Source organism: Triturus cristatus, chromosome 5_2 (assembly GCF_964204655.1).
Source record: "Triturus cristatus chromosome 5_2, aTriCri1.1, whole genome shotgun sequence".
NCBI classification, from domain to species: Eukaryota; Metazoa; Chordata; class Amphibia; order Caudata; family Salamandridae; genus Triturus; species Triturus cristatus.
The window spans coordinates 568,488,191-568,510,048 of NC_140588.1; the positions used below are offsets into that span (position 1 = coordinate 568,488,191).

The 21,858-nt window shown below is 48.6% G+C and overlaps 1 protein-coding gene across 2 annotated transcripts in view; it reads left to right on the plus strand.

Moving 5' to 3' along the window:
• LOC146825650 (protein AF-10-like) overlaps positions 1 to 21,858 on the plus strand; it is a 1,293,306-nt gene that overhangs the window by 47,364 nt on the left and 1,224,084 nt on the right. For both annotated transcript variants that reach the window (XM_085607649.1, XM_085607650.1), the window contains exon 2: positions 2,934 to 3,013. In XM_085607649.1, coding sequence (XP_085463775.1) covers positions 2,934 to 3,013 — 80 coding nt within the window. The remainder of the gene's footprint in view (positions 1 to 2,933; positions 3,014 to 21,858) is intronic.

Here is a 21,858-nt window from a genome sequence, read left to right on the forward strand (position 1 = left end):
CTTCCAGCATCTCCCTTCCTTTTTCCGAGAGGCGAGGAAGCTTTGCCTCTTGCAGAAATGAAGTCAGTCTGTCCGCCTCTATTGGTGGGCCTGGGGTATACAGGGTCTTGTAAAAAGAGGCACATTTGTTTGTTATATCCTGAGGTTGGCTTAAAGTATAGCCTGCCGCTGACCTGATAGAAAGATAATGGCAAGTATACTAGCAGCACGAGTACTCAGTTCTGCCATCCCTGGTACATGCCTCGCAAGTGGGCTTTGTTCCGGGCCGCTCTTTCAGGAACCACCTGTGCATGCTCGCCCATGCTCTGTGGGCATCTAAAGACCTCCCGGCGGACGCCATTGCTCTCTCCCTTGATGCGGAGAAAGCCTTTGACCGTATCGAGTGGGAATACCTCTTCCTTGTGATGGAACATTATGGTCTTGGGACACAATTTATAGCCAATGTACGCCTCCTCTTTCGTTGGCAACACTTGGGCCTTAAATATCTGGGAGTCCTTGTCAATAAAGGTGTAGTAAATATGGTCCAGGACAATCTTAACCCGCTTATAATTCAGATGCAGCGAGATTTCGAAAAATGGAAGGCTTTGGGACTCGTTGTGGGATAGAGTGCAGGCTGTCCATATGGTAACATTACTACGTTTCAATTATACCTTGGGGATGCTGCCGATACAGGTGCCTCTCACACTCCTGCGGCAGATAGATTCCAAGATACGGTTGTTTGTGTGGGGCTCCGCAAAGCCACGCATTGCCACATCCAATCTACAGGCCCGCCGTACTAATGGGGGCTTAGCCTCCCCTCCATAGAACTCTGTGCATTGGCATTACAACTCTCCCAATTGGAGTATTTCCTGCCAGGTTTCCCGGACCCGCCGCAAGGGTCCCGCTATAACGACCCTTACTTTCGGTCGAGGAGGGGCTCTCTGTATTCTACATGGCGAAGCTCGGGAACTGCTGTATAATGTATCATATTGTGTCCGCCGCATGCAAGGCCTGGCATCGAGCCCACAAATTACTGGGTGTGCACTCACGCCTGCATGTGAAGGCCCCATTATGGGGAAACTAAGCCATTCGGATCAGAGGGAAGAGTTTGAGATGGCGGGTTTGGCAGACAGCGGGTATAAGCTCCAAGGATCAGATTACCTGCAACAGCTCCCTGAAACCGCTGGCACAACTAGGAGAGGAGTACGGTCTCCCCATGACACGTCTTGGAGATAAACAACATTGTCTACGGCAGTGCCTCCCCCACCCACCCCCAACCTGGAACTTGCCACCATCTCCGGTAGCTGCATTTCTCCTTGTCTGGGGACGGTACAAAGGGGTGATGTCTGGACTTTATGAAGTGCTAGCGTCGCACCACTTCTCCGCCCCCCTGCCATAGACGCTACGCGTTAGGTGGCAGGAGCTGCAGGCGATCATGTATGAAGACGATGTATGGGCGGACATACTAGAAGCCCTGGATAAAGGCGCAAGGAAGGCACAGTTGAAATTCTGCCTCTTCAAAGTCTTACAAGACTGGTATTGGACGCCTACGAAACTGCACAGGGCGGGCCTCCTCCCCCATGACAACTGCTGAAGATGTCCCAACTCCTGTTGCAACATAACGCATATCATTTGTGAATGCCCCTCTGTGCAGGATTTCTGGGAATACGTGAGATGGACCCTGAGTACTACCATGACACTTTCTCTACCGCTTATGCCCCCCGAAATACTTCTGCCCGATTTACAGTGGTTCCCGGACCTACCCAGACCACAACGCCGCCTCTTTCACACAGCTGTGGCCACGGCCAAGCTTTGCATATTGCGCCAATGGAGGGCAGCGACCCCCCCCCCCGAGAGGATCATCTATAATCTCCAAGACCAGTCAGAGATCTTTCTAGAGACATTGACACCCTTTATGCGCGTAGAGGCACCGGACGTGGATGGAGATGGATGGGCAGCTGACCCTGGTGAATGAATAAACAGCACGTTGCACCTGCCCTACAGATCGTTATATCCCCCTCAACCCTCCCCTTCACCCTTCAGCAAACACTCTTCTTGTTCCCTCTCTTTTCCTTCTCTTCTTCTTTTTCCTCTTCTTTCTCCTTTTGACAAATTGATTTTTCGCAATGTTCCTTTCCCATCAGTACTTTTTTCAGCTCCTTTTTTTCCCCTCCCCCTCTTCCATACCTCTCCCCCCTCTGGCACGCCCCCTCACGCACAACAATGCCCGCTCAAATATGAACGTACGGCCAAGGTCCATAGGGCTTAATGGTCGTACGATCACTCCATCAACGGACCCTTACTATGTCGGAGTCATTCCGGCACGACCTATTAGAGTCCTGTGTACTAGTCGTTGGAGTCGACCCTCTGGACGAACCGGTGCACCAACAACGCAAGACACATTGCTCTACAAACAACCTGGGAGATGAAGAGAGGTAGGGCGTGAACCTGGTGAAGATATAATTTCCCATCGAAACGATAGAGAGGGAGGCATACGAACGGGCCCATGGAGATATGTATATACACACGCCACCCCCTTTTCTTCTGTTTTGTTTTTACTTATGGGTTTTCACCCACACACTCCCCTATCCCTGGTGATACCACATTTATAGATTGCTATGGAGGACTGTTATGCATAGGATTATCGCACCAAGACTTTTCGGAGAAAACTCATACTTTTGTAAAGATTACGTAACTATATATATATATTCCAGAACGATGTATGTTGATCTATATTGAATTTTTTATTTCAAACTGTTTAAATTGTCTGAATGTACAACAAAGAAATACAACTCAAAAAAATGTATTTGTGGAGTGCCTGCTCGTAATTTTATAATGAGGAAAATAAGCACTAACAGTTTGGTGCTTTCATACATATGGATGCTGAATTACATATAAACAAACTTAATTTCCAAAGTACAATAATCTCTAGTAATGCATGTTTTCAATAACAGGTTGCTATGGCATCGTGAAGGTGCCTGAAGGTCCTTGGTTTTGTAGGAAATGTGAATCGCAGGAAAGAGCAGCCAAAGTGGTAGGTTTACTTTTTGTGTTTTTTTTGTTTTTTTTTGCTGTGTTATAATTATAATGTAAGTGTATCTTGCGTAGCTATTACTTCTTTTCATTAGTCCCAGGCACAGCTCTCCCTTGCTGCTGCACCTCTCTGAGTGCTTTCTCCTGCTTTTGCCTCGTTTTGTACTGCTGTCTCACCCCCCCCACGCACCCACATTTTTCTGAGTGATTTCTCCTGCTCATTTTGAACTGCTTTCTTCTTCCTTTTGCCCCGTCTTTGAGTGCTTTCTCCTGCTTTTGCCTCTTTTTGTACTGCTTTCTACTGTTTTTGCCTTGCTTTTTACTGCTTTCTCCTTCCTTTCCCCGTTTCTAAGAGTGCTTTCCCCTGCTTTTGCCTCGTTTTGTACTGCATTGTCCTTCCTTTCTACCAGTCTTTGAATGCTTTGCCCTGTTTTTTTTTACTGTTTTCTCCTGCCTCTCCCCATGTTTCTGAGTACTTTGTCATGCTTTTGCCTCATTGTCTACTGCTTTCTTTCTCCTGTGTTTCCGAGTGCTTTCTTCTGCTTTTGCCTCGTTTGTATACTGCTTTCTCCTTCATTTCCCTCGTTTTTCACTGCTTACTTGGTTGTTCGAATGACAAGAGCACCGCAAAGCAGCTAGCAACTCCAGTGCCTTGAGACCCTCGAGTGATTTGCCACGCTTTATAAAACCTGATTGATTGGTGTTGCAGAAAGACGTGTCCTTGACTGCGTGAGCCCTTACAGTTTGGAAGGATCATCTTAGCTGTCGTAATAGCACCGCTGGCCTGTAGCTCTAGTAACTCTTGTGGGAGGATTGTTAAGCCAGCAGACCATAAGTATTCCTACTTGTTAGGGAAGCCAAGACACCTCTAGTAAGGAGCCATTTCTTTGAAGCAGTAGTGAGTAAAATATCCAAAAGGAACTCTGGAAAGAGGAGTATTCTCTTTTCATTGGTTCCCGTTATAGACAAGATCCTGCCAGGAGTTGATAAACACCCTTTTGGCTAAGTCTGTGAGGCTTCCGTAGAGTGGTTCCATGACCAGTCCATGGAGTCATGTGTTGGTTGAATGAACACCTTGGTCTGAGGGAGTGCAATTTCTTTACAGGACCTTGAGGAGACACTTCCCAGTGCCCCCTTTGACAGTGAAAGCTAAGTTTAATATGTACTACAAAACAGGGTTAACTGAAGAGGAGTTGCAAACTGCTTGCCCCAAGCTACACTGCAAACAAAAGGTATGTGTGGATAGACAGGATTCTTTTTGAAAAAATGCAGGCTACAAGCCTGTGATTTGAGGATGTCTCATAGTAGCTGTAAGTTGGTATGCTATTGTCCAGAAATGAGGACTGAGGGGAAAAAGATGACTGTTAGTAGGATAAAATGCTAAACACTGCGTCTTTGCCTTGCTTCTGCGCCCATGCAAAAATGAAACCTAAACTTGCCGATCTGTTTGTCCTGCTGGCCCGAAGGAGACTTGACAGCCATTGTTTGCAACAAACAATCTCACCCTTAGTGAAGTGGTAAGGCAATGAATTATAAGGACTCAAGTGTAGAAACTTCACATGCCCAGAACCCTGAGGTACATGTTGAGACGAATAAAAAGAGAGCATAAGTTAGGCACCTATAACCCACGTAATGGTCATCAGCTGTAGACTGTGTACATACTTGTGGTAAAAACTGTAATACACAAATAGGTTATTGAAGTATAGTTGATTGTTTAGCGAATTACTGCTCACGGAGAAGCCTCTGTTTTCGCGTTGTGGACTTTTTATTGTACATTTGCATATGGAAAATAATGCAAAATATTTAAGAACAATATTAGGCCTATACCCCCACTTCAGCAAAGAACACTCGAGCTAGACTGACTTCCTCAGATGCTCCCAAGGAATTTAATTTTGACTTTTGAAGTTGTCCTGTGTGTTCATGAAATGTGTCGATAGCAACACATCTGTTCATCTCCCTTTTATCACTGTTCGCATACCTCCAAGGCTTTGGTGAACCCTATATCTCTGTCCTCGGTGCATGCTAAAGCTACATTGTGTATATTATTTTAGAGCCCGCTGTTCGGTTTCAATATACAGACTTGTCTACCCTTCCTCTACTGAGTCCTTTCTGCTTCTCTTGGATTTATGCCTGAACTGTTTCTCTGCGCTTCGCTGTCAAGCTTGTTCTCAATGCAGATTGTTGCTAGTAACTTGAGCTCAACAGATTGGGCTCTTTCTGATGGATACATCTGCCAGTGGATTCCTCACCTTGTGAATATCCCCTGCGCCAGCATTCTACGGAACTTTTTTCGCCAGCTCTCTACGCCGATGTGGACGACGTCATAATGCATCGGCTCCGCTTGCGACTCCGTATGACGTCACCGGAGCCATAAGAGAACCACGTCGGCGTGATGACGTCAGTTTTCTTTTTTCCGCGCCGTCGACGCGCATCGATTTTTCCAGTACTCTCCTGCTACTTTGTAGTTGTTAGGTGTTACTGTTGATGAAAATCTGTTATGTCTTCGACGAAGAAGTCAGGTTTTAAGCCCTATAGGGAATGTGGGGGCCACATGTCTATGACGGACCCCCATGATGACTGTTTGTGGTGCCTTTCATCCGACCACGACGTCGAAGATTGTTCAAGCTGCAGGAGGATGAATCTGAAGGCGTTAAAGGAGAGGAAGGCGAAGCTTTTTATGGCTAAGGTCGGGAAGGTGAAGAGAGGAAGAAAGAAGGAGAGGTCGAGGCCGGAGTCGTCGACTTCGAGATCATCGAAGTCGAAAAAACATCATAAAAAAAGGAAGCATTCCTCTCGGCGCCGGTCTTCAAAGAACAGGAAGTCGAGGTCTACTTCGCCTCGACGACGCCGAAGTAAGGATTTGTCTCCTTTGAAGTCTCCGGAAGGATCTCCTTCGCCGAAACGGGCTCCAGCGCGGTCACCGGAGCAGTCCCCGGCGCAGTCACCGGCGTCGTCTCCGGCTCCAGTGGAGTCGCCTGTTTCGGATGGTGAGCGGGAACAAAAGGGAGAGCATTCTCCAGCACCTGAGGATCCTACGGCTCCGGTAGAGGATACTGCGACGCCGTTGCCAGGTACTCCGCAGAAGGATACAGGTTTGGTTCCTTATCCGCAGTTCCCGGCTCCAGGTACTGATTCTTCACATTTTTTAAATGCCATGTATGGAATCTTCAATCGGGCTGCCTTCCCATCCGGTGCACCGACTGGTCCCGTGGGTCCTATGGCGTATACTTTAGGGGTGCCGCAGCATTACGCTCAGGCCCCGTTTATGCCCTTTCTGCCGATGGCGCCTTCGTGGCAGTTTCCGGCGCCGTCTGGGGATCCAACACGACTTCGGCTGGATCGTCCTGCTTCGTAGCCTTCCTCGGCGCCGCGTCCGGCGCCGCCGACTCCGTCTATGGCGCCGCCGACTCCATCATCTCTGGTTCCACCGACGCCGCGTACGACAACGCCGGCTCCACGGATTCGTTCAAGGAGGGAGGCCCAAAGGGTCTTGGATGAAGAAAGTTATAGAGTGGATGTAGAGGAAGGTGAAGTGGACACGTCCTCAGATGAATTTGAGGGGATACAAGAGGCTAGTGGCCTGGATACGACCCCCGAGTGGGAGCATACTTCGTCTAGATCCTCTCCACCACAGGAGTTGGCTCCTTACCATGTGGTAATAAAAAAGGGCGCAGAGCTGTTGGATTTGCAGTTACCTTCTGCGGAGTATAAATCTAACCTGCTGACAGAGGTGTTGCATTCACCTACTTCAACATCTGAGCCTTTACTGCCTTTTAATGAGGCTATTTTGGAGCCTGTTTTGGAGGTATGGCGGAAACCTCTTTCTTCTTCGGCGGTTTCCAGGCAGGTGGCAAGAAGATGCAGGGTGGTGCCTGGGGATCCAGATTTTCTTTCTACGCACCCGTGTCCAGAGAGCCTGGTTGTGCAGGCGTCCTGCTCTAAGCATGCTTAGGGAGCGTTCCCTCAGTCTCCTGCAGACAGGGAGTCCAAAAAGGTTGACCAGGCGGCTAAGAAAACTTTTTCTTCAGGAAGTATGGCACTTAAGTCTACCAACGCCACGTGCTTGCTGGGTCGTTATGTGCATGCCTTAATGGACTCAATGAAGTCTTTAGCCCCTAAGCTGCCTCAGGGTGATAAGGCGTCCTTCATGGAGGTGGTCGCAGATACTCAAGCTGCTGCTAGACAAGTGATTCAATCGGGGCTTGATACAGCAGATTCAGTGGCGAGAATAATGGTCTCGTCTATAGCCACAAGAAGGCAGGCATGGCTCCGTTCATCTGGCTTCTCCACGGACGTTCAGGCCACATTGGTGGATTTGCCGTTTGATGGACAGAAATTGTTTGGAGAACAGGCTGACTCTGCCCTACAAAGATTTAAGGACAGCAGGGTAACAGCTAAATCTTTGGGTCTGCAAGCTCCTGCTAAAGGACTTGGTTTTAAAAAGTTTAGGGGTTTCGGAAGGTCTTCATTTCGCTCCTTCCTGCCTCAGCAGCAGCAGCAACAACAGCAGAATCCCCTCTATAGGTCCTATAGAGGGAAACAAAAGGGTCGGAGAGGTTCTGGACGTAACCCCTCTTCTTCCTCCTCCTCTGCTCCCAATGAGGCTTCAGGGAAGCAACCCTAGATCCCCCACCCTGGACCATGTAAGACCTGTGGGGGGTCGGGTGTCCTACTTTCTGCGGGGTTGGAAATCTGTTACGACCTACCTTTGGGTTTTAAACCTCGTGGAGACTGGGTACGCCCTTCCTTTTCGGGAGTTTCCTCCCCCTTACCCTCCTTGCCAAGGTTACTGCTCAGAGGACCATCTGCTTCTTCTGCAGAAGGAGGTTCTGTCTTTGCTTCAAAAAGGGGCGATAGAGGTGGTTCCGGAGCAGGAAAGGGGTCAGGGATGCTACTCCTGGTATTTCCTGATTCCCAAAAAGGATGGCAAATCTTGAACTTTTACCTGAAACAGGAGAAATTCAAGATGCTGACCCTTGCGCAGGTTCTTCAGACGTTGCAGCAAGGAGACTGGATGGTGTCGCTCGACTTGCAGGACGCGTACTTCCATGTCCCGATCCTGAAGTTGCACAGGAAGTATCTCCGTTTTACGGTTGGGTCGCAACATTACCAGTTTGCGGTCCTCCCGTTTGGTCTTACTACCGCACCTCGGGTCTTCACGAAGGTGATGGCAGTGGTGGCTGCTCATCTCAGGAGGTCGGGGATTCCAGTTTTCCCCTACCTGGACGACTGGCTTCTGAAGGCAGAGTCCCCAGAGATGGTGCAGCATCATCTGCAGGTAACATCTCAGCTGTTATTCGACTGGGTTTTCCGATCAATGTGCCCAAATCTCACCTGGTGCCCTCTCAACGCAACCTGTTTATAGGGGCAGTACTGGACACTACTGTGTGTCGAGCATTTCCTCCTCCTCAAAGAATTCTCGACATTCAGGAGATGGTCCCTTTATTCCACAATGGAGCGGTTGTTCCAGTTCTGAAGGTCCTTCGCCTGCTCGGTCTGTTCGCTTCCTGCATTCTGTTGGGCAGCCATGCACGCTGGCACATGAGGGCGCTCCAGTGGTGCCTCCGCAAGCAGTGGTATCAGCACAACGGAGATCTCAGGGAGTCTATCAGGATCTCCAGAGGAGCTGCAGCGGATCTGTCTTGATGGAGAGTGGAGGGCAACCTGTCTCAAGGAAAGCCCTTTCATCTTCCTCCATCGGTGGCCACAGTGATAACGGATGCCTCTACCCTAGGGTGGGGTGCTCATCTAGGGGATCTGGAGATCAAGGGTCTTTGGTCTCCAGAGGAAAGGTTGCTTCACATCAACCTTCTGGAATTGCGGGCGATTCGTTTGGCGCTCAAGGCCTTCCTCCCTTCCCAGTCAGTCGATTCAAGTCCTGACAGACAACACTACCGCGATGTGGTATGTCAACAAGCAGGGAGGAGTGGGGTCTCTTTGTCTTTGCAGAGAGGCCTTACGGCTATGGTCCTGGGCTCAGGACCATCGGATTTGTCTGATGGCAAATCATCTGGCCGGGGTGCTGAACGTTTGTGCGGACAGTCTCAGTCGGCAGTTCTCCGCCGATCACGAGTGGAGGCTCCATCCGGAGGTGGTTCGCCACGTCTTTCGGACGTGGGGGACACCTCGGGTGGACCTGATCGCCACCCGCGAGAATGCGCGCTGCCCGTCATTCTGCAGTCTCCAGTTTCCGATGCAGGGGGCGTTGGGGGACGCGTGTCAGTTGAGTTGGAGCTCACAACTCCTTAACGCGTTTCCTCCCATACCCTTGATTCCTCGGGTTCTGAGGAAGATTCGCCAAGACCGGGCCCAAGCCATATTGATCGCCCCGGATTGGCCAAGAAGGGTGTGGTACACAGATCTTCTCCACCTCTGCTCGTGCCCTCCACTCCGTCTCCCTCTGAGGGCAGACCTCCTCTCGCAATCGGAGGGGCAGGTTCTACACCCCCACCTCCAGAGCTTACACCTTCATGCCTGGAGATTGAACGGGGCAACCTGAGTTCGTTCTCTCTCCCGCCTGATGTGGTGGATGTTATTTTATTGGCCAGGAGACACTCCACAAAGTCATTTACTCCTACAGGTGGTCGAAATTTGTTAAATGGTGTGGAGAGAGATCCATTGACCTTTTAAAGGCCCATCTTTCTAATGTGCTTCAGTTTGCTCTTTCCCTGGCTCAGCAGGGCTGTGCTGTGGCCACGGTTAAGGGCTATCTATCTGCCTTATCGGCTTTTCTATGTCTTCCTGATCAACCGTCGCTTTTTAAATCTCCGGTTGTACTGAGGTTTATCAAGGGTCTTACAAGCATGTTTCCTCCTACTCCCTTTGTAATGCCACAGTGGGACCTTAATCTTGTCTTGACTTTTCTGATTGGGTCCCCGTTTGAGCCTCTTCATAGCTGTCCTTTGAGGCTGTTGTCCTTTAAGGTGGTCTTTCGTGTGGCCATAACCTCGGCAAGGAGGGTGAGTGAGCTTCAAGCTCTTAGTTCTAAACCCTCTTTTCTAACATTACATGCTGAAAGGATGGTACTCAGGACCAGGGCTGCTTTCCTGCCCAAAGTTGTTACTCCATTTCATTTGGGGCAGTCTGTTACTCTCCCTGTTTTTTATCCACCTCCTCATCCCTCCAAAGAGGAGGAAAGACTCCATCGCCTGGATCTAAAGAGGGCTGTGAGTTTTTATTTGGACCGAACGAAAGACTTTCGTCTGGACGATCAGCTCTTCGTGGGCTATGTTGGTCATTCGAAAGGAAGAGCGGTGCACAAGCGCACTTCATCGAGATGGATTATCCTTGCCATCAAGGTCTGCTACGCCCTGGATGGTAAGACTCCTCCTGAGGGTATTCGAGCTCATTCAACTAGAGCAAAATCGTCTACATCTGCTTTGGCCAGGGGTGTTCCTGTGGCAGATATTTGTAAAGCAGCGACTTGGGCCTCCCTCCATACTTTCGCAAAGCATTATTGCTTGGACTCTGAGATGAGGAGGGAGGGCCACTTCGCGTGCTTTGTCTTGCAAGACTTTCTGGTATAGGAAGGTGGACACCCTCCTCCGGGAGTGGGGACTGCTGTGGGAATCTATTCTCAAGGTGAGGAATCCACTGCAGATGTATCCATCAGAACAAGTTACTTCCCTTCGGTAACGCTTTTTCTGGTGGATACAGTACCTGCCTGTGGATTCCTCACTGGCCCACCCGCCTCCCCGTTGTCCACCTTTGTATACCTTAAAAGTTGTCTTGCTTGAGATGTTGTTATACTTTCTTGTATATTGGTAGGAAATGATCGTTTTATTTAGCTTTCCTTTTCCTTGTATACTTTGTGTATATGATTGTATATTGTATACTGTGTATACTTTGTTGTATCCGTCGTTGGTCCACCTGTGCGCCTCGGAGGCACGGAAAAAATGGGTGGAACTGACGTCATCACGCCGACGTGGCTCTCTTATGGCTCCGGTGACGTCATACGGAGTCGCGAGCGGAGCCGATGCATTATGACGTCGTCCACGTCGGCGTAGAGAGCTGGGGAAAAAAGTTCCGTAGAATGCTGGCGCAGGGGATATTCACAAGGTGAGGAATCCACAGGCAGATACTGTATCCACCAGAAAAAGCGTTACCGAAGGTAAGTAACTTGTTCTGTACACATAACATGTGTTGGTTTAATAGCGTGCTACAACTTGACTACTCTGGATTGGACTTAACAGTGACTTGAGCCATTTTCTTATTCCATTGTTCTCTCATAGCACTACAAGGCCCAATCTGTTAAAATTCACAAATAAATCTGTGTGTACACTATCTGGGCTATTCACAAAGGTAAATTACACTTGTGAGTAATTTACTCATACATTTTTGATTAACTTTACTTCTTTTGACCATTCACAAACTCTGAGTGTAAAGTTGCTCACAAGTGTAGACTTCAAACGTCTCCATCATCTGAAAAATGATTTTTATTTAATGTAATCTATTTAAATTAGTTAAATAATTCAAAATTAAGTACATTTTAATCTGTTCTACATTTAAAATAGATTTATAAAATGTATTTACATTTGTATTTAAAATGAAAATTATTTTACTAATGTATTATAAAACTCAGTACACTTTTTTAAATCTTCCCTATTCTTTACGATAGGGAGATCCCCACCCTGGCTGTGGAATCTCCAAATGGTAAAGTATAGGGAAAAGTAAAAATGTGACTCTCAGTCGGAGACTTCAGACTTGTCAAGTAAACTGCCTTGATTAAAGTCAGAATTTTTTTGGAGGTCAAGTTCCTGGTTAGCTTTAGAAGATTTGGTAGTTCAACTTTCAGCCAGTAATTTTACCACCATTACAGAGGTTGTAAAACCTCCTCCTTTTTTTGTTTGACCCACCCAATCCAAAAGATGACCATTTTACCTAAGAAATAACTTTTTTTTCAAACTTGACCAATATATTTACCCAGCAGTTCTTTTAAAGTGCTGTTGTTAATTAACTCTATCTTTCCTGTAACAAACAAAGGGCTTGACAACCGCAGTTGAAATTGAAGTGTTTGGTTTACCTCCACATCTGCTATTGCATTTAGGCAGCATAAAGCTTCATAAATTGATGGACCATCAAACCCCTACCCTACATTCTATAGACCTAGTTGTGCCTGGCATTAAGGCACTGCATCTGTTATAGCACTATTCCAGTGTTCTTTTAAGATTGTAACAGTTTTTATTAAGTTTACAAAACCCTTCGCCTACATCAGTTGGCCGGCGAGGTAGCTGATGAGGAGGAAAGGGGAAAATGAAGCAGAACAGTAAATAAAGACAAACAATTCATGCTCATGACATTTAATAGGAATCGTCACTCCCTCTCTGTTCCCAAATGTGTCGTGGGGTAGGTGGGTGTAATCTGCAATGTACGCAAATAAATGGGGTACATGAGCTCCCGGTACACTCCTGTGAGATGCTTTATGCATGTTCCCTACCTTTTTTCAAACTTGGGTAGGGTGTGGTTGACAACAGCTGTTTATTTTTCCATCCCCTATAAGTTCTACAGCTTGTGGAGCCAATCTGTATGCCTTGGGACAACATCGGTACCCCATTTTGACAGCAGGACTTGCTTCGCTGCACATAGTGCTAAAGTGATGGCCTTGCATTTATTGGTGTTTAGTGGATAGGTTTGTGTGTTGAGTAGTCCCAACAGGACATAGTTGGGGAAACGTGGTATTTCCATGTCAAACATCTGATCGATGTCGGCCAGCACCTCACTCCAGTACCTATGCAGCTTGGGGCAATGCCATAACCGGAGAACCAGCGTGCCCGACTGGGCATCGTGCCTCCAACATGCGTCCCCTTTGCCACTGAGCCAGGCGAGCTAGAGTGTAGTACCAATAGTGTCCTAACTTCAACAGCGTCTCCATGCAAGAGGAGCTAGTAGCGGAAGTACGTGCGTGGTGCAGGATGTCTGTCTATTCTTTGTCCGTAAAACGGTTCTCACACTCAAGCTCACATCTTCTCCTAGCTGCAATTTGCTAATGGGTAGGCTGTGTATTTAAAAGGAGTATGTCGGATAGGATGCGGGAGTCATCTTTTCTAGATAAAAGCCAAAGTCCGTCGCCTGCTGGCATGAGGCCTAATATCAGGACTTGTCCCCCAGTGTCTGATTGCCAATTAGTGCCAGTATTTGGAGTCTGGGAGCCCAAAGTCATGCTGGACTGCTTAAAGTCTAACAGGCCTTTCACATCAAATAGGTCCCCGATTCGCTTGCAGTTTGCCTCTTGCCAATGTGTGAATGCTTTCTATTGTGTGGCTTGCAAGTAGTATGGGTTCCCTATGATTGGTTGAGTGGGGAAATCTGCGTGGAGAGCTGCTTGGAGGAGTACACCCTGTCCCAAACCCCCATCTTGGCTATAACTACTGCCGAGATGTAGACCCCCGTGGATGGTGCTTGCGCTGAAGCCATTGGATCTTCAGATGTGGACTCCCGCCACCACCTGGTCTATAAAACACCAATGTTTCTCGGTCATTGGGCATTGCCATTCAACCATATAGCGCAGTCGCGCAGCCTGGTAGTACTTTGTCAAATTCCGGATACCTAAGCCGCCTTTGGCTATTGGCAGATAGGCCCGGTCCTTAGCCATTCAGGCCCGCTTACCAGCCCATATGAAGGACTCGAGTGCCATCTGCAATTTTTTCAGGATAGAGGCTGGCGGCGCCAACGGCATCACCTGCATGAGGTAGAAAATGTTTGGCAGCAGGTTCATTTTGACAGCCGCTCTACGACCCACCCAGGAAATAGGGCTACCATGCCAAGACTGAATGAGAGACCTCTCTGTCTTTAAGAGGTCTGAATAATTATGTGTCACCGTGTCTTCTATGGTAGGGAGAATCGGAATGCCCAAATATTGAATTCCTCGTTGCGCCCACTGGAAAGGAAACTACGACACCAACTGCTGGTGCTCGTCCCTGTACATCACATGGGGGGTGGGAGTTATCAACGTCTCCATGCCACTGTTAGTCTCATTTTAAATCTGCAGCGCTGTCCAGAGTGCCAACCTCCTGTCTTACGTTGCTTGAGTCTGCCACCTCCTCTAGGTACGTCTGTAGGGGAGCCCAAATATCCTGCGGGCGACAGTTCTGCATAGGTGGTCAATTGTTCCTTACTGTGTATTAGATCATTTATTCAATCCTTAAATTTGGGGTCCATCCCTCTACCCCAACGGCATGCAACTCTGCGTTTAGACAGTAACAGCCCTAGAGAAAGTCTGGAGACTGTGTGTGCTGGATTTGGTGACTGCAGTAGAGTGTGTAAGGTCGTAAAAGTGGGGGGCACATAGGGAAAGTTAGTTGTGGCAGTGCGAACGTCCTGTCATGGTCTGAGATATCGAAAAACTTCCAGCAGTGTAAGGGACCCCTTACTAAATAGGTTACTGCGGTCTTTAAATTGTTCTTCATGATATAGATCCATGACGTGCATGGCTTTCCTCCCTCTTCCCCGTTTTCTCGTTCCGCAGTCATATCTTTTTGTTGCCCTGCACTCTATTCCTGCTTCCACAACCCCCTCCTGGCCCATATCTCCTCTACCGTCACTTTCCTGCCGCTCACTTTCACATTTTTTTCAAATTGCTTTTGCAAAGGTCTAGCAGCTACATACTGCTACTGTGAATCTTGTTAGGTCTCGCTGAGCCCCAGCGCTTGCGCTGGCTCGGAGAGACATTTTATAGTTGGGATTTTCAAAGTGCTGCCGTGGCCTAAAGCTTCAGTGCACGTGCACGCGCGCAGCGCCATGTGTCTTTCCTCTGCAGCACGCGATCGCAATCGCGATCACTTTCACTTTTGCGGCGATCGCAATCGCGATCACTTTCACTTTCGCGGCCGCGTGGCGAAAGCTTGTTATTCTACTGCTGCCCTTCCCTGCTCTACAAGAAGAGCTTGTGTCTTTGGTGCTTCTGCTCGTCGCTTGTTGTGAAGTGCACTGCGGCCCTTTCTTTCTCCGTCGGTTACACTCGCCCCAGCCAGTTTACGCCTTCCTTTGTGCACTGCGCAACAGGCACCAAGTTTGTGAACCTGGGCAACCTGGGTCTGAAGCATTAGCCATGTAGCAGTGCTGGGTGGCCTTGCATGCTGCACCGCTGGGGACCGGTGGGCGGAGTATTGGTCGAATGCTAAATAAGAGCTGGTAGATCCTGAAAGGGTTAAATGCTGCCGGTGTGGTGTCCAAGCCGATTTCAACGCGCTCACCTTAAGTTTAGTACATCACAAACCAGAGGGACATTGGAATTAATCGAATTTGCACAATCTGATTATAATTATTTTTCTCGCTTGTAAGAAGCCGTCATTGGGTCGATACAGTCAAATGCTACTAATTCAAGTGAACTCGGAAATGCTCAAAAAGGCAGTCGGCGCGTAGCAGAAACCAGTCCCTAGTTTTATTTAGCTCCTGGTTGAATATCAAGTATACAACGGAGGTGTTAGAACATTGCTTTAGAATGCTTAGCAGTAATTCTAAGTACGAGCTTATTAACAGATGTGGGTACTGTTTATTGCCCCGTTTCTTCCCACATATCGACCTGCACCTCTTTTTATATGTTTTCTACAATTGCGTGTTTGTGTGACAACTTTATAGCACCTGCATTAAAAGGGCCGCGCCTTTTGCAAGCACGCGCGCCCAGCTAATTCTTCTGAGGGAAGACTTAATAGGTCCATGATGCGTTCGTTTCTTCAGAGACGTGTACAATCCCTGAACCAGTGCTCAGTTTGGAGAGACGTCTCTCACAGCAATGCCATATAACTCAGAACCTTCTATGTGTGAAGTAGTTTGTGATTGCTCGCACTTCAGCGGTAGCACAAGTCTGCACAACACGCATTTGCTTTCTTCAGGCACCAGCCGGTGACACCACCTGCTTCAGTGCACCCACGCTGCTAGTTGTAAAGACAGACACGTCCGGAGACCCAACACACGGGCACCGGGATCGAGAGCGTTCCCTCTAATTCAGAACTCCTCTCACTGCCACTCCAGAGTTGGGGGTCAGTTCTAACTCGAGGAAACAAATGGATTGCTTTTCCTCCCCACATTCTTCTTTCTGCCTGTCCTGTCACCGGGTCATAATTTCTGCTCCTTAGATGGAGTTAACCGTATTATAAACTTCACCTGCGCATTTTATTTGCCAGAGACAATGCTGCTGCTGGGGAAGACCGACATTTTGGAATATGGGCTGCGCATTTATCAATTATTGGCTTTCCACTGGAGTCTGGGAAAACCACAATGGACGGAATTAGAGCGCGGCCCAAAATCATGGGTACTTTGAAGTAATCTGTTTTCTTGTTTTCTTTTGAAAACAGATTTTGGTTGTGTGTGTTTTTAACAAAGACTGGGGCCTTTTATCTATCAGGCGTGAGTGGAGCTGTACCAGAGGAGATGACATCAAAACACTTTTTAATCGACTGGCCAGGTGTTTTGAAACTCCTGGCCCAGATGACAGCGTTAATGCAGTCGTATCCCGCACCCGGCACACTCGCATGGACCAGTTACAGCTCTCAGCCACCTCTGACAAACATGGACTGTGTGTGAATGAACAGCTGGAGCCAGCAGAGAAATGCCAGATTCCTTTCAGCTGAGCAGTTAATGTGGATCTGCTATATTTCTACAGATACTTCTCCTGGAATGGGATAAAACTAAACAAGCATTGAAAATGCAATAGGTCGCGCCTTTTATTAAGTTAAAGCCATTTGCTTTGCTATACAATACCATTAGCAAAGCAAATGGCTTTTACTTAATCAAAGGCGAGACCTATTGCATTTTCAATGCTTGTTTTTCTTGTGTTTGCGGCACCACTGTATGTATTTGATTTCTTAATTACTGTTGGAAAATGGTTGTTAGCCATATTGGAACAGTAAACTAACCAAATAAAGCAAAACGTTACTCAATAGGCATAAGCATGCATAACACGGGTGTTCATCTTGCAAAGTATTTCGTTATGAGAATTTTTTTCCCAAAATGGCAAGGTTTTAACATTTTTATATTGTTATTGTTTATTGTTATTTTTGTAGCTTAGACCCTAGACTCTAGGATAAATTTCTAGGGCCTGGAGACTTATCAAGTGCTCATTACTTGTTGCGAGAACCACCTGTGCTCATTGAGCAGGTTGATTGAGTTTGGTATGGGCCGGCAATGAATGGTCCGACAGTTAATCAACGTTTGTACACAGTCATTGACTATACTGACATATAAGTACTCCACTGCATTGCTCATCGCCACCACCCTATACAGTTACAATTTGCTTTTTGTTTTCAGAGGAATGCGATTGCGACATTGGTATGTTTATTGGTGCACATGACGAACACACGCACCCACACACACTCACTTATAGCATGCCTACAAAACCAGTCTCCAAGTACCTTTATTGTAGTGGTTTGATACATTTGGAGTAAGTTGATTGCTATTACGTTATCATGTCTTACTCGAGTATATGTTGATATGTGCATGCTCATGTATTTATTGAATATAAAAAATATGATAGAACTATTTAAAATAACCAAATTACTCTTCATCCAACCCCACCCCAGTTTGGCATGTTACTGTTAATTTTATGGACACTGTTGGAAAACCACACTCCCACTCTGAAAGGATGGTGGTGGTCTTCCGGACACACTGTGGTAGCTTGGCTCGAGTGGTCAGGAATCAGGCTCCGTGCTAAGCATACGACATACCCAAACAATAACCATGCGTGCATCCGTTCCAAAAACGACTCTACACCGTAAAAATTATGAAAATATCTTTCTTTATCTTCTTTTTCTCCTAGTTGCTGATTGGATAAAATAAATAACAATCACAATATACAAACTTTTTAGATAGTGCAGGTCAAATAAATACTGGCTCAATGATTCAATAAATAGGGGTGATCATAAATAAGGAAGGCATAAATAAAAGTGCAATACATACAGGCAATTAAATATTCTGAGGCAATAAATACTGTAAACCAATAAATATTGCGCATCAATAAATACTGTGGACCAATAAATACAGTGAAGCAATAAATAGGTTAAATACAATAAATACAGTGCCCCTAATAAATACTTAAAAGCTGACAGTGACACTCATAGAATCAGATCACTTTTGAACTCCTAAGGGCTGATTTGGCCCAGGCACAGCTTGTGGGGTTGTGGAAGGCTTGGGGGTGTCTACTCCCTGGCTTGGACAAGGCTGAGGCCTAAACTGAGGTAGATCAAGGGGGGAATACCAGAGACCTGGCTCTCTCCCTCCACACAACTTCTCTAGATTAGTCCCAGCTCACCCCTGGCACAGTCAGGTTGGTTCCAGCACCTCCCTAGCCCCTTAGAGCAGTCTCTCAGGTCTCCACAGGGCCTTAGGCGCCCTCTACTCCACTTACTGCCCTTTTTCTGATGCTCCGACGCCGCTGGAGTCGTGTCGATGCCGTGAGGCGGTTCCGGTTCGATGTCGGCGGCCTCGGCACAATGTCAGTTCTTGACGACGCCGGTAGGCGGCTCCGGTTCGGTGTCGGCGGCCTCGGCTCGATCTCGACCTCCGATTCGATGGCGTCGGGCAGTCTTTACTCGATGTCGACTTCGGGCGGCTCCGGTCCGATGGCGACCTCGGATTCGATGACGTCGGCCGGCCTTGACTCGATGTCGACTTCCGGCGGCTCCGGAGTGCGATCCTCACTCCCGACCTCCGGTGCTCCTCTCCTTAGGTTTCCGGCGACTCCGGAGTGCGACCTCCACTCCCGACCTCCGGCACGATTCTCTCAGGTTCCGGCGACTCCGGAGTGCGATCCTCACTCCCGACCTCCGGTACTCCTCACCTCGGTCTCCGACGACTCCGGAGGGCGGACTTCACTCCTCCGATGACGCCGCTCACTCGACCTCGGGTGACTTCCTCCTCGACCTCTGGTATTCCTCACGACCTCTGACGGCGCCCTCTCTCGACCTCTGGCGGCTCCGGGTACGACGTCCGCTTTCCAGTCGGCGCCGCTTCTCCACCTCGGGCTCCCGGTCTCAGGCTACTCGACGTCGGACTCCAGGGAAACCAGTTTCCAGGTCAGGATCTTGCTGTTCTCTGTTTCTAAGGCCTGTTCCTGCTGTCCAGGTCCTTAGGATGGGTTTTCTTGCTTCTTCCCACACAGGGCTCCAGGCTGGGCTCAGTCAGTAGGGACTAGTATCAAGGGTGGGTTTATGGACCCCACTCCAGGCACAAGTTTCCACCCCTGCTGCTTCACTCCTTCCTCCTTCAAGTTTCTGCTGCTCACTCTTCACCAGTCAGGTGCCAACTGCCAGCTCCAACTGCCAACTCTCTGTCTCAGCTTCCCAACATTCTAAACCGCCTCCAACTGTCACAGGGTTCTGGAATGTTCTGGAAGGTGCTGGTAGGTTCCAGTGGATGCTGGTGATGTCACAGGTGGCCACCATTTTGTGCTCCAGGCCCTCAGACAGAAGTTTCAGGGGTAGATAAAATGGCTCCCTGAATCTGCATCAATACTACAAAAACGAAAACAAATGAGGGAAAAAGGGCCAAGTCCTACATAACCCCCTTCCAGCCAAAAGCCAGGGTAGACCGATCAATGCCTTGATGGTCTTCCCTGCTTGGGGCGAGAAAAGGTGGACGCCGGCCCGCAACGGCAGGAGCTCCCGCAAGTTCTCCTCCGCTCTGGAACCCAATGGTTCCCTCACAAGCCTCCCTGGACCAACAAAACCACCCCACTGGGGCTCCCTAGCTAGTTGTGGCCAGGACCGGCCCCTGGGCCGTCCAGATGTCTCTGGCCCGGGTGATCTCGCGGAGTGGGGGGCAGTAGCCCCAGGCCTGTAGTGCCCGTTGACCACTCCGGTCCTCCTGGGGTTCACACCCTTAGGCTGACCAGCCTTCAGGGGTGAGGCTCTCCTCCCCCTAACTCGCCTTCTGGGGTTCCTCACCCTACCCTGCGAGGCACCCTCAGACCAACACTTCCTCCTCAGTCTAGGGCCTTGACCCCTCAACTGATCCTTCAACCTAGGGTCTAAACCCTTAGGCTGAGTCGGTGCCCGAGGCGAGACCTTCCTCCCTCTGCACCCCCTTCCAGATTTCAGCACCCTCCTAACGGGAAAAGTACCCCTGGAAGTCAATTTCGGGGGGACCCGGTTAACAGAGGCCCCACCCGCCAGGTCAGGCAACCCCTGAGCCTGGCATCCCAGCCCAGGACCTAAACCCTGAAACTGGGCCAACCCCAGAACCTCAGGCGCGCTGGTTACAGTCGCCCTGGGTCCTCCTGACACTAGGGGCTCCCCTGCACTGGAGGGCACATCGGGACAGCCTAGGCTCCCAACCTGGGGCTCCCTTGCGGAACTCTCCAGGCCCTGAGACTTCGGTTGGGGCACCTCGGGACACCTCCCCGTCTCACGCCTTCCTACAGATAGGTCGTGAGGCCCTACAACCCTCTCTCCCTGGGACCTAGCTGGGCTATCTGCCACTTCTCTCACCTCGCTGGGTTGGGAGATCCCTGCACTACCCCCTTCAGGTTCCCACCCCAATGCCTCCTCAGACACCCTGGTGATGTCATCCTGGGGTAAATAAACTTCTAGCTCCTGTGGAGCTTCCGGTATGCTGCCACCAGTGTCCTCGCTGGACACACTCATCTGGAGGGCACGCAGCTCCAACTCCTTCATCCGAAGCTCGTGCGCCATCCTTCTCTCCTCCATCTCTTTCTCCAGCCTTGCTAAGTCCCATGTGAGCTGTCTTTTCTCCCTCCGGTCTGTTAACTCCACTTTAGACAAGCCACCGCTTAGGGCACTGCTGCCCTTCCTGGAGAGTGTCCTGGGCCCCGCTGACAGGTTCCCCACCTCCGGTTGGTACAAACCAGCTCCCTCACTGTCGGGCTCTCTATCCCTGTCCTCCTCCTCAGCCTTGCTTTCTCGTCGTGCCTCCCCCCAAGCCCTTAAGCTGGTTTGGAGTGCACCCTTCTTTGCTCCTGGGGGACAATACACCCCCTCCCGCTGGCAAAACTCCCTGAGTTGGGCCACAGTATACGTTTCTAAATTCTCCAGTACAAACTCCATCTTGCCCACTCAGGTCAGAGGACAGTTATTTGCAGTAACAATGCAGGGGGGTACCTTATATAATAATAATACCTCCTCCCACCACCAGAGTAAATTTGGAAAAAACAAAAACCCACAATTAGGAAGGCCGCTTTGAGAAAACTCCCGGTGTAGGCCTATGGACTACCCACAGTTATTGTTGAGTATACGTAGGCACAGCTCTATCCCACCACTGAGCACCAATTAATTGTTGGAAAACCACACTCCCACTCTGAAAGGATGGTGGTGGTCTTCCGGACACACTGTGGTAGCTTGGCTCGAGTGGTCAGGAATCAGGCTCCGTGCTAAGCATACGACATACCCAAACAATAACCATGCGTGCATCCGTTCCAAAAACGACTCTACACCGTAAAAATTATGAAAATATCTTTCTTTATCTTCTTTTTCTCCTAGTTGCTGATTGGATAAAATAAATAACAATCACAATATACAAACTTTTTAGATAGTGCAGGTCAAATAAATACTGGCTCAATGATTCAATAAATAGGGGTGATCATAAATAAGGAAGGCATAAATAAAAGTGCAATACATACAGGCAATTAAATATTCTGAGGCAATAAATACTGTAAACCAATAAATATTGCGCATCAATAAATACTGTGGACCAATAAATACAGTGAAGCAATAAATAGGTTAAATACAATAAATACAGTGCCCCTAATAAATACTTAAAAGCTGACAGTGACACTCATAGAATCAGATCACTTTTGAACTCCTAAGGGCTGATTTGGCCCAGGCACAGCTTGTGGGGTTGTGAAAGGCTTGGGGGTGTCTACTCCCTGGCTTGGACAAGGCTGAGGCCTAAACTGAG